General features: G+C 34.0%; 2 protein-coding genes across 3 annotated transcripts; both read right to left on the bottom strand.

Annotated features, from left to right (window-relative positions):
- Positions 1 to 8,373: 8,373 nt before the first annotated feature.
- Positions 8,374 to 9,411, bottom strand: LOC109155844 (MYB-like transcription factor ETC1). 2 transcript variants are annotated; one of them, XM_019303513.1, is made up of 3 exons: positions 9,213 to 9,411; positions 8,973 to 9,069; positions 8,374 to 8,645 (listed from the first exon to the last, which is right to left on the bottom strand). In XM_019303513.1, exons 1-3 carry the CDS (start codon positions 9,271 to 9,273, stop codon positions 8,558 to 8,560), a joined length of 246 nt encoding a protein of 81 aa, XP_019159058.1. In that variant the 5' UTR covers positions 9,274 to 9,411; the 3' UTR covers positions 8,374 to 8,557. The 2 variants fall into 2 exon arrangements, with proteins under 2 accessions (XP_019159058.1, XP_019159059.1); XM_019303514.1 differs by having other exon boundaries at positions 8,973 to 9,066; positions 9,213 to 9,403.
- Positions 9,412 to 11,789: 2,378 nt separating this feature from the next.
- LOC109155843 (polyubiquitin) lies at positions 11,790 to 12,699 on the bottom strand. The gene has a single exon (XM_019303512.1). The coding sequence runs from the start codon at positions 12,588 to 12,590 to the stop codon at positions 11,811 to 11,813; it is 780 nt and encodes a 259-aa protein (XP_019159057.1). The 5' UTR covers positions 12,591 to 12,699; the 3' UTR covers positions 11,790 to 11,810.
- Positions 12,700 to 12,855: the final 156 nt, after the last annotated feature.

The following is a 12,855-nucleotide window of genomic DNA, read 5'->3' as shown; positions in this document are numbered from 1 at the left end:
GATCTTGCCGCTCGTCAGGGCACCGCCCACAGATTCCATACGACGCTCCACGTACCCGTAGAGCTCAAGACACGTCTTCGTCGCGTCGGATCGGTTCTTGTTGCCGGAGGACTCAGCCAGGATGCTCTTCACCATGGACTCCGCCTGCTTCAGGTTCTCGAAAGAGACCCGCATATCTAATGGGCCCAATCATCATATCTGTGATTTGTTAATTTGGGTTGGCAGTTCATGGCGTTCAGAGCTCACGAATACCCCACGACACCGGAATTTTCGAAGGCCAGCCGAAGAGGAAGAGAAAGAAGAAGAAATGACTTGGAAATGACCAATTTGTCCTCATAGTTAAATAATAAAAAATGATTTACATTTTTCCGGTGACTTTTGGCCTGTGATTTGGCCGGAAGGACCAAATCTGCTAAAAAAAGCATACTAAAAAGACTAAATCTGTTAGTTTTAAAAGTCACGAACTGAAATTATCACCTCCCCTATAGTCATAGGACCAAAAGTGTAATTTTCTCTGCATTAGGATCATCCAATTGATGGGTTACCATTTGATCTATGTTAACTAATTATTGATAAGTATAACTATCTTAATTATTTACTTAGATGGGTTTAATAATTATTTGGTACCATTATTTAGCCTAATATCTTATTTGTTTTTGGGTAAATTAATATCCTTTGTGTTTGTGTTAACTGTTAAATAAATAAATAATTAGTAACGTATTGAATTGTTAAGTTAAATGAATTTCAAAACATTGGTCAAAGCATGTATATTATTATTATATATTATATTATATGTTTGGTCATTTATATTAACTAAGTTTCTTGTTTCTTTCCTGCAAGAGCAGGAAGGAAGTTGAGCATGCATCCTCCCATATGCTTTGTCGGGTCGGAATGTTGGGGGGTGTAAAAGGTGGCAAATTATATCATGCACGCGGTGCATAATCGATTATGCACCGCTCATCAAAACGACGTCGTTTTATTTAATGAAAAGAAACGGCATCCGTTTCGCGCCGTTCTGCAAAAAGTAACTCTGATATGTTATTCAGTTTCATTTTGTATACACTGCAGTTTCAGTTCAACACAACTACAGTTTCAGTTCAACACAACTACATTTTCATTTCAATATAATTATAGTTTCATTCGATATTTATCGACTCAAATATGTGAAAATGTTATTTAATTTTATTTTATATACACTATAGTTTTATTAAAACACAACTACATTATCATTTTGATATAATTACAGCTTCATTGTACAATATATACTCAAATATGTGAAATGTTATTTAGTTTCATTTTATATACACCGCATTTTCATTTCACCACAACTACAGTATCATTTTGATATAACTGCAATTTCATTTGATAATAATATAAAAATAATACGTGAGGCAGGGTCGGTTTAGATACACTGTAGTGTCAGTTGATAATTAACATACAAAAAACCCGCGTTCCGTTAACACTAACGGTGCGCCGAAGTATTGTGTACAAGGAGCCCCCTCACGACTCGATCTCTGATCATTCTTTTCAAACTTCACTGCTGTGACCAAGTGAGCTGTCCATGCGGGTGTCTAAATTACTTTCATGTCATAGGCTTTTCACCAAACAAAAATGAAAAATTGTAGGTGTTAAGTGAAGCTAGGTGGGCTAGGTGAATTCAGGGTCTGTTTACTAACAGAAAACTGTTCTAAGTTTTCTGTTTTCTAATTTTTTCAGTTTTCATTCTCTGTTTTCTGTTTAGAAAACTTGTTTACTAATAGAAAACTGTTTTCTGTTTTCTAATTTTTCAGTTTTCATCTAAAATTTAGTTTAGATAATATTAATATTTTTTGAGCTAATATTTAAAATATTTTTTTGGATATATTCATTTGAATGACATGAATATGAATATATAACTTTTACTTTGAATTATAATATATGTGAGATTTCAATATTCGATATCTAGACCGAACTTGTATTATAATGTAACATAATTAAAAATATTCAAACTAATAATCTATTGAGTTCAATCAAAATCTAAAACATTATATAGAGTTTAATTCTTAATTTTGATAATGTAAATAATGTCTAACTTTAAAGTGTAAGCAAATAAATTATTTTTAAATAAGTAAAGTAAGTAGAAAAGATAAGAAGATAGTGATAAGTAAAATAAGATGATAATGAATGTAATCATAGTAATGTGGTTATAGTGACATATAACTAAATAGATGATAGATGATTCTGTTTTTTATTTCGAAAACAGTTTCAAGTGTGCTCCAGTTTTTCAGAAATTTTCAGAAATTATTTTCAGTTTTCAAAATAGAAAACTGTGTTAGTAAACATGTTTTCTGTTTTCTATTTTCTAATTTCTAAAAATTTCCATAAATTTTCAGTTAGTAAACGGCCCCATATATCTTTCTACAAGCATGCAATTTAAACATTCATCATATATAGTTGTTATGTAAGTATAATAAAATAAAATTACACATTTGTTATAAAAAAAAAAAATTTAACATAGTAATAAATGTTTGATTTTAACCATTAGTATCCGAGCATGTCATCATATATATGTTTCTAGGCATTCAATTGTAATAACAAATTATAATTTTAACGTAGTATATATACTATGCACAACTTAAATGTACCCAAATGAAAATTCAGAGTAGATCTGTAGATGGACCTAAAATTGTAATAACAAATTAATTGAAAATTAGACTTAATTGCCTCTACCAGGACTATGTGGTCCAATGGTACCCGGGTTGGACTTCCATTTGGAAGGTTGTAAGTTTGAGCCTCAGTGGAGGCGTAATTAGCTCTTTGTGTTTCAGTAGGTTGAGAAAGTATATGAACAGATACTACAATGTAATAGAGCTAGTAGCATTCAAGAAAAAAAGAAAAAGAAGACTTAATTGCCTCTATAATCATCCTCACAATTGGTTGGTCCATGGCATTATTAATTAGCAAATCGCTAATGATGTAATTAGGAACATGGCGTGTTTTATTAATTACAACCAAGTGGACCTTTGCTGCTTTACATACAATCAACTCATCCCATCCATCCCAATCCTAACTAGCTACCTCACCATATTAATTAACATGTAAGAGCAAACTCAACCGTTTGAGTTTCGTACACCAATTAGCTCTTTTTACCGTAAGATCAATCTATATAAAACGATATCATTAAAAATTCTCACCATCCTTTTTTTTTTTTTTTTTTTTTTTAATTTCGCTTTCCACTATCTAGTACAGTTTCACCATCTTAGCTTCCACGCACATACATACAATACAATCGATCTATTGATGATGCCTTCTTAATCATACTTCTTTGCATGCTTTAATTTCTCCCATCTTTTTCTTGATTGATAAGAATAATTTAGGACTAGAAACACTCCCTCCCTTTAGTCTAATCTTGATAAGAAATGTCATTGTAATCCTTGACAAATGTAATATGCTAGCTACCTAAGCTAATTAAACCTTGTTCGCTACGACATAGGATTCTTTGCAGGGAAAGACAACATACACCATATCAAGCCAACAGATAATTGATATTATTAAAAAATAAAATTGTAGAATATATAATATATATTGTCTGACATAACTTAGTCAAACGCAACACGAGTATACAACGACAAAACATTTTTAAATTTTCTTTACTATTATTGAGATTATTATGCTCATGTGTTATGTTTGATAAGTGGGGAGATGTTGCTAATTGACATTCTGTGTTTCCCATTAATGATGCACAGGTGAGGCAACAAGCATTCCTAACTATAGAATTAATTAGTATGCATTACTAGTGCGGTGCGATTTACTTCTCATATGTGATTTGCAGATTATTATACAAAAGTTGAGTTTACCCAATGTACACTCTCGAAAATATTAGTATGCATTAAATTCACTACATGTAATTAAGATACAAAATTTATGCTAAGCTAACTTGGTACAACCAAAGTAACTATATAAATAACATCTAGAGTATAACAAATTAAAACCTTGTAGAATTTGTTTTACATTGCCTTAAGACTAGAAGGAGTAATGCTATATATACTATATATATGCACTCCCCTTCTAATTTTCACATGCGTTAAACTTTGCGAGCACAACTCAAGTCCGATTAGAAAATTCAAACTCACAATTCAAATGATTGGTCATGCATGTAACTATTTATCCCATAAATATATAAGATGGAATATTTTTAGCGTTGAGGCGAGAAACACATGCCGGAGTTCCGTTGATAAGATTGAAGTGGCGCTCAGCCAATAGCTCGTCAGGTCGCTCGTGACACATGCTAACATTGATGCATATGTAACCTCTGGCAAAATATCAACTAAAGATACATTCTGACAGCTAAAAACTTATCAAGGGCGATTGGCCTCTTGGTCATTGAGATAAGGAGGTGACCTAAAGAGGTCAAAACGAATGAACAAGTGTATGTGATATACATAATGTATATTCTCATCACTCACGATTCAAATGATAGATCATGTAACTACTTATCTTCCCTAAGATTGTTGAAATGTTTAGAAATTGGGCCAGGCTTCAACAAAGTAAATGTGAAATAAGATATGTGGTCAAGGCAACATATATAATATAATGCCATTGATGATGTACTAGAGGTTGGGGCTAGGCTTAGTGCATTGCTATATGATCTGATCTGATGTGTCTCTTTGAAGACGATCCACTTGTATATTTTGAGTGGGTTCCTGCACGGACCAAGACTATTCAGTGATGCAACTTATGAAGAATTTCAGGTACACTTGGAAACTTTGTGTTGAAGCGTACTAAGTCTAAATAGTGCACCAAAAAAAAAAAAAAAAAAAAAAAAAAACATCTCGTCGTTATGTGTGTATGATTTTTTTTGTTCAACGTTACATTGACAAAATAGGGCCAACCAATAATATAAAGGTGGGTAAAAATTAAAAGGTGGTTTGAGATATCATTTTTTATTTATTGATCAAAATATGTTGATTATAACGACTAAAATTTATTTTTCAATTATATCTTGAATCTCATGAACAAGTCTTTGAAGAGGTAAATTCAGAGAAGGTAATTAAATCAATATTGTAGCTATTGGGGATCAAATCCTAATAAAGACCAAACACCATTGGAGGGGTTTAGCTTGTAATGTTGAGACCACGATGTCTTAGTGAGAGGCAAGACATTGCATGTATTTATAGTACTTTAGGAGCCTCCTTCATAGATGACAAATGTGTGGACTAGGCTAACTATATTGTCTTCCCTCTTATCTGCACCATCTATGTGTCCCATTTTTCACTTCACTACTTTGCTGCCAATGCCCTTCATGCAAACATATATGTCCTACCACGTCTTCATAAACAAGAGGTAAATAGCTTAATTGATAGGTGAGCGTATTGTTGTACTTGAGTTCATGAATCGTACTGATGTGCAATTACAAAACGATGCCGTTTCATTAAAAAAAAAAAAAAAAAAAAAATCCCGTTCGGATTGTTGTTAATCGGTGTTAGGAGGTTCCCTTTTGTATTCAAACAGTAGGATATATCCATAATTTCATATTTATATATCCACAATTACATAATTATATATCCAGAATTACATAACTATATATTCATAATTTGACAACAGTACATTCAGAAATAATAATTACACATTCATAATTTCATATCCATATATTCATAATTTCACAACTAGACATTCATAATTATATAACTCCATATTCAGAATTCTTAAAATGCTTGTTCACAGATAACTATATCCATAATTGCATAACTACACATCCATAATTTCAAAACTATATATACATAATTTCATAACTATATATCCATAACTTCATAACTATATATTCAGACTTGCATAACTATAAGTTCATAATTACATGTCGATTGGAGTTTTTGTAACAAATAAATAAATAAAATATTATTTGATTGGTGGAGTTAAACGTTGCCAATAATAGCACCGTTACTCTATCACCGTAAACAGTGTCGTTTTGCAACCGTGTGTGGGGGACGTTATGCCATGGAACCGTGTTCACCATTCATGGTGAACACGGTTCCAACGGTGTTAGTACACCGTTATCGTTTTTTTTTTTTTTTTTTAATTAATTGCGTGACTTTTCTTCTTCATTTTCACATTTTGTGGTTTCACTTTAATTTGAGGTGAACAATGATTTCGGACATTCATAAATTATGAATTCATGCCTGCACATTCACTTTGGAACCATGTCTACACATTCCCGTCCGAAATCACGGACATTCATAAATTATGAATCCATGCCTGCACATTCACTTTGGTACCATGCCTACACATTCACTTTGGAACCATGAGATTATGAATTTTCTATTATAAGATTATGAATTTTCAGTTATGAGATTATGAATTTTCAGTTATGAGATTATGAATTTTCTGTTATGCGATTATGAATTTTCTGTTATTTTGCGGTTTCACTTTAATTTGAGGTGAACAATGATTTCGGACATTCATAAATTATGAATTCATGCCTGCACATTCACTTTGGAACCATGCCTACACATTCCCGTCCGAAATCACGGACATTCATAAATTATGAATCCATGCCTGCACATTCACTTTGGAACCATGCCTACACATTCACTTTGGAACCATGAGATTATGAATTTTCTGTTATAAGATTATGAATTTTCTGTTATGAGATTATGAATTTTCAGTTGTGAGATTATGAATTTTCTGTTATGCAATTATGAATTTTCTGTTATGAGATTATGAATTTTCATAAAATTCATAATCTCATAACAGAAAATTCATAATTTGATCAAACGCGCACCGTTAACTCCACATCCGCGATTTTTTTTTTTTTGCCTAAAAATGACATCGTTTTGCCTTGTGTTCACCATTCTCGTGAACACGATTCCATGGCATAATTTGCGCCGTGTGTGGTCATAATTTGCGTGAGTTCATGGATAGCTTAGTGGGTTCATTTTGCTCTGCAGATCTCTTACCATCTTCCTCTACCGTTTGGGTCACCATGTCTTTTCTACCTTTAGCCCATTAAGACTTCCCTTCTCTTATTGGGCCATCATGACTTCTTTATCTCTAACCCAACATAACCTCTTTCCTCGCTTGGGCCACCATAACTTCCTCCTTGATAGCCCATCAAAACCCCTTCACCTTCATAGGCCACCATTTTCGTTTACCAGTCCCTTGAGCCTAAGTCTTTCTCAATAAAATGGACTCTCGCACCCATGGCCCCTTCAATCTCATACCCCATAAAATTGTGCATTTAATTCTTATTTTTAGTAGATAATATTAAAACACTTATAATTCTTTATAAGATAGTAGCAAATCTGGAAAGGAAAAAAAAAACAAAAAAAAAGGTTATTTGTATTCCTTCGATAATCCCCACCCACATCTATATTCAATATTTTTTGACCCACTATCGGCCAAACCACCTGGGCACTAGGCCCAATGTGAGTTGATCACTTAGCCACGCTTCATAATTGAACTAGCACGGTGGGAATACATGCCGCTTAACCAATGAAAGATGATGGAGAGTTTTCCAAAATGGGCTAAATACTTTTTGCGAGATCTCCTCCAAATCACTAGTATAACTATCGAAACCCCAATCTCCCACTAACAGCTTCGGCCAACAAAATTTCTCCTTACAAATTTTTGAGCTGAATGAAAAAAGTCTTTCTGATACCTAAAAGAATCAAAACTCTCGTCACTGGTCATGTAATCACATTCATCATTAATTTTATTATTTAAATATATAATTAAAAAAATTTATCCATACATCACGGGTAAAAACAGTAACTTTCCATGGATATTTGATTAGGCAGGCTTACAATTCGGAGCTTTAGCAACAAATTAAAAGCTTCAAATTTTTATTCAAAATCTTGAGAGATCATTGGTTAGGAAGTAGAAAAAGGAATCAGTACAGCTTATATTCATTGGTGTCTGATCAGATGTTAATGGTTGCGTTTGTACACTTTTTGTGTGTGTGTGTGTGTGTTTCCAATGGCTGTGTTTGATGTCTGCATTTTTGTACACGTAGTCTTTCTTTGATGTTTGTGATCTATTCATCGGCTTCTCAAACCTCTCCTGTAAAAAGTTTAAAGTTACAACCTTTTTTTATTCGAACTTGAAACCTCTGATCTCCTGTAAAATTTCAGTTCTTGAAAATGCCTAGCTAGTTCAGGCAATATGTGGCTAATGGCATGTGACTAACTACAGACAAGGTGGTGGGTTTTGGTCATATGTTGGAGCCTGGAGACATGTTGTTTGAGGTACCAAAAAATTCCCTGAAAATTTTGTACCTTTTTAAAACTAATAAATTGTCTGCCCAGCCAGAAAACTCTCATAAAAATTACATCGGTTTATATATTTTATGCTCAAACGCTTCTCGCATGTGTTAGTCATAAGAGGAGGAAACACAATCCGAAGAGAAAATTCATTGCACCTTAAATTAAAATACCATAATGTTCATAGTACAAACCTTGTCACCATTAGTAAATCTGCAATAACTGCTAAACCTATGCCCCAAAAATATTTTCTTAAATTCCTAGTACACAGGTGAATATTCTTTCACTGGTCTCAGAAATCAGAACAACCCTCTTCTTCCATCTCATTGGCTGGTGGAGTATCTTGAATTCCAGTACTTCTCGATTTCCTCCGCAGTTCTTCCTGGGATTCTTCCAGCAATCAGCGACCACCTAGTTTGATCATCACCACAACCAAACATCTTAGGAGAAATAATGATATGAGAATGCCAGCACGGGTAATTCAGTTGATTTTTGAGTGGCAGATTGTGAGTAAGAACGCAAGATCGAGTCCTAACAGTCACAGTGCGAGAGTTACACCCAATATGGTGAGCACCAGATATGATCCTCTCACCTAATGGACTACTGAATCACCGTTATTTACCACCTCTACAAATCGAGAGTGTGGGGGGCCAGGACGAAGGATTTTGCCTTTTGTGGGCAAGAAATGGTATGAGAATTAGCAATCTTGATTGGTTTTAGAGGGTTAGTTATATGTACCTTTCTCCAACCAAGTTGAACATTCTGGTAATAAGGATTTCTTCATCCTCTGAGAACACAAGCTCCTTTTCTGAACCCTTACTTGTGACCTCAACTGCTAACCAACACCAAAAAACAAACATCAAGATGCATGGCAACTGGTTTTGTTTTGACAGTACAATATATATAATCATGACAAAAATGCAGAAATTTGTAGAAAAGAAACAGGCAACTAAAAGCAAAAGTGTATTCACTAATTACCTATAGAATCCACTTGAGCTTCAGTACCACAAGTACTTGAATTGGTATCCAAGTCAGCCATGGGAGTTGAAAATATTGTCAAAAACACAAGCAGAAGAATAGTAGCCAAAAAGGTGAAGTATTGAGGCAACTGCTATGGATAAGCCAACAACATGTACAATATAAATAGAGAGAAATTAAAATTTAAAAAAAAAAATTAAAGAGAGTAAAAAAAAAAAAAAAAACCAATCCCAAGAAAAGTCTTGAATTTTATGCTTTGTAGTTGGGAATTTTAATTGGCAGGAGAATGGGAGTTGATAAAAGGCCAAAACCTCATGAATGGTAGTTGTGGTGGTCCAACTTTCTTGATAGGTTGGTAGTTGGGTGCATATGCCTCTCTGTGGTTGGTCATGGGATTTTTTTTTTTTTTTTTTTTTTAATTTTAAAGAATATAATGCATAATATTATACAGACAATCACATTAATCATTGAGATCTGTTACCATTTCTGTAGGTGAAAACATATATAGAATGAAATCATCTGTCTCCTTCATCACACTGGGATTGTTTGTTCTATTCATTAGTATAGCAATTATGCAAACATATTCACTACTTAATTGGGATTTAGGATGATCAAATTGCAGAAACATGATTAGTCTATTCATGAGCCAAGAATGTAGTTGCTTCATAGATGTTCAACAACTTGCATATTCATGTCCTATCCTACCAGTATTTTTTAGAGCATCCCCAATAATTAAGTTTTTGCATAAGTTTTTAAGAGCCAACTAAGAAAAAAAAGAGAGGAAAAAAAAAAAAGAACGATTAACGAGCCCAGCGAACGCAAAAACTATTAAAGAATTTATTTGTTTTTTTTATTGGTCCACCGATCAGAGTAAAAATCAGTCTCTCCTGACAGACTTAATCATTTTCTCTCCTCTACATGTACTTTAAAACAAGCAAAAATCATTAAAGAATCTCCTATTGCGTTAACGGAACCTCCTATTGTGTACTACTCTATCCGAATACGACTTGCTTTCTATCCTTATTTTCTCATGTCATTTTCAAGCGTGTATATAGTACTAGTTGTCACTTTCATTTTTACAAGATTAGCGTCTTAATAATTTTTTTTAAATGTGATAGGTTATATTAACGTTATTTAATTTATGAATAGCTGATAAATAACAATAAAAATAAGACGGAAATGTTAGACATTAGACACGTGGACCTGGTAAACCAAAACTGTTGTGTTGTGTACTTTTCTCAAATAAATTTTGATGCAACAACAGGGGAGTGCATGGTGCCCACCATATGTCAATTGTGAAAATATCCGAAAAGCATTAAATCAAAGATAAGGTGGTGTCCATCCTATGCCAACTAAGGGGTTAAAATGAGCCAAGCATCTCCCAAATTGCTCGGTCAAATTCGGTTTGAGCTCAGTTAATTTTGAGCTGGATGGAGCTGGCTCGAACTTAAATGTTTTAGGCTGGTAATTCATCAAGTCGCTTGGTCAACTTTAAACTCGAGTTGAATTCGAGCTGACTCGTTTCATAACCGAGTCGAGCTCGAATTTGGCTCGGATTACACCCCTGATGCCAATTAAGTAATAAAAAGCATCCGTGGGAATGAAATAAATAATGCAGATTTTCGATAAAAATTTTGGGTTTGAACTTAAAGAATGTAGTTGGAGATTTAGAAAGTGTGTTTTCATCTACTTTGTTTTTTCACCTACCGGACACGAACATGCTAATTGTTAAGTTATGTAATTTGTAGTTGTGTAATTAGTTAATGATGTTAGATTACATATATTTGTTTATGTTTATTTACGCATATTTAATGTAATAAAAAAAAAAAAGTAGTCCGTAATAATTATGTTGTTAACATTAAGAGTGTAAAAACAAAGAAACATCGTTGTCACTGTGTCACACTCTAGATAAGGCTTGGTAGGAATACAGTGAACTGAGTGAAGTCTAGTCAGCCAGGGGATAAAATCACTGTCAAATTCACAATATATAATACAAATATTACAAAACAGTCTTCCGGCTTATCAGTAAGGTGGAATTTAGTTGCCACATGACAGCAACCATTTATTGACTGACTATTAGTTGCATGCATTGGAACAGGCCATTCCTGGTCAATAATCAAGTTAGTTGAATAATTAATTTAGTAATTATAAAGTTTTAAATTTAACTCATTATAAGTGTCTATTAATGTTATTGACTGACTTAAATAAGTAGACAGCCTAAGCTGATTTTACATTCAGGTATTGTGATATTTCGCCAACTAGAAATACAAAATAGATTTTATTCATAGAATAACACATTAAATTAATGGTTGTTGGCTTTTCCATAAATCAAAGTAACAGGCCGGCCGGTCTAAAGCATGTTGAGTGATCCATTTCACATTTAATTTTCAGTACAAATTATAGTTGTGATACATTAATATACAGTACAGTGTAAGTTATAGTTGGTACAACAATCAATTAATATAATCTTTGGATATATAGTAGCTAGACTAATATATATGTAACACTGAATTATATATTATGTTAGTCCGAATGAACAATATTAATTAAAATCTAATGTTTTTTTTGTTAATCATATGACAGCCTCAATAATTAAAATCATCCACTGCTAACAGTTCCTTTGAAAACATAGAGACACTCGCCATTCTCAACGCCATGCCAACGAAGGCTGCAGCTTTCTCTCATGATCCTCTGCTTATGAATGAAGATGTAATCATCTTGGGGGAGTAATTTTCGGGTGATTAAGGATTGGATTAAGTCGTTAACCGTGGTTAAATCGCTCATCTCCACCGGGATGCTGGCGGCATTAAGCAAGCTGGAAGAGGTCTGTACGAGGAAGCTTATCTTCCTGGAAGGAGGGTCGGCCATGGCGCGGGACATTGTCTTTAAATACACGATAACTTGTGAGAATTCGCGGATGCCGCACTGGCTCAGGCTCTGGTGCTCTTCCTCGAGCTCGTTGCCGGAGAAGAACAGCGCCATCCTCTTTATCGGCGTGCCGTCGATTATGTGGATTTTCTCCTTCAGGCTCCGGACGGTGTCGGTGGCGTCCACTTCCATGTTTATTTTTCTTGCTGAGAATTTGACAGTGATGTGGAATTTATTAGTACTGTTACTAGGTTGTTGTTGTTGATGATGATGATGATCTAAAGGGTGGGTTGATTGGATGGAAAGATCGATCTTTGTGGCGTCGGAGATGATGGGATAATCTTCCATGTCGAGTCCGTCGATTAATTCCCACCCGAAAACGGAGAGGCTTTGCGAGGCCATTGGCACTCCAAGAAGGTTTTGGATTCTGCGTTTCATTTCCAGGATGGGTTCTTGAGGCCCTACTTCCATGCCAAATTCATACCCGCCCATTACAATGGTGACTTTCATTTTAATTCTGTGATATAATGTTGTTAGTTGTATATGTTAATGCAGTGAATTGAAAATGAAATGAAATCTGATCTGGATCGGAGGATATAAAATGGAAAGTCATGTAGGAATGATGAGGTTTAGGATTGCTTTAATTATGAGTAGTTCACTTAATTTCTTGTTGTTCAAAGCAAACAAAACATGCATGAAATGGCGGATCGAACATGCACAATTTGCCTGCAAAAACTGAAGATAAAATAGATATCAATTATCATGAATATTATCT

This window comes from Ipomoea nil, unplaced genomic scaffold (assembly GCF_001879475.1).
Source record: "Ipomoea nil cultivar Tokyo-kokei standard unplaced genomic scaffold, Asagao_1.1 scaffold2704, whole genome shotgun sequence".
Classification (NCBI taxonomy): domain Eukaryota; kingdom Viridiplantae; phylum Streptophyta; class Magnoliopsida; order Solanales; family Convolvulaceae; genus Ipomoea; species Ipomoea nil.
The sequence above is the reverse complement of the archived record's forward strand: the minus strand, read 5'-3'. Positions and strand labels throughout refer to the sequence as shown.

Coding starts and splice junctions, on each gene's coding strand:
- LOC109155844 (XM_019303513.1), bottom strand. CDS start 9,273: ATGGCTGACTTGGATACCAATTCAAGTACTTGTGGTACTGAAGCTCAA. Junction 9,070..9,212: donor AGCTCAAGTGGATTCTATAG/GTAATTAGTGAA, acceptor GGTGTTGGTTAG/CAGTTGAGGTCACAAGTAAG. Junction 8,646..8,972: donor TTCAACTTGGTTGGAGAAAG/GTACATATAACT, acceptor TGATCAAACTAG/GTGGTCGCTGATTGCTGGAA.
- LOC109155843 (XM_019303512.1), bottom strand. CDS start 12,590: ATGAAAGTCACCATTGTAATGGGCGGGTATGAATTTGGCATGGAAGTA.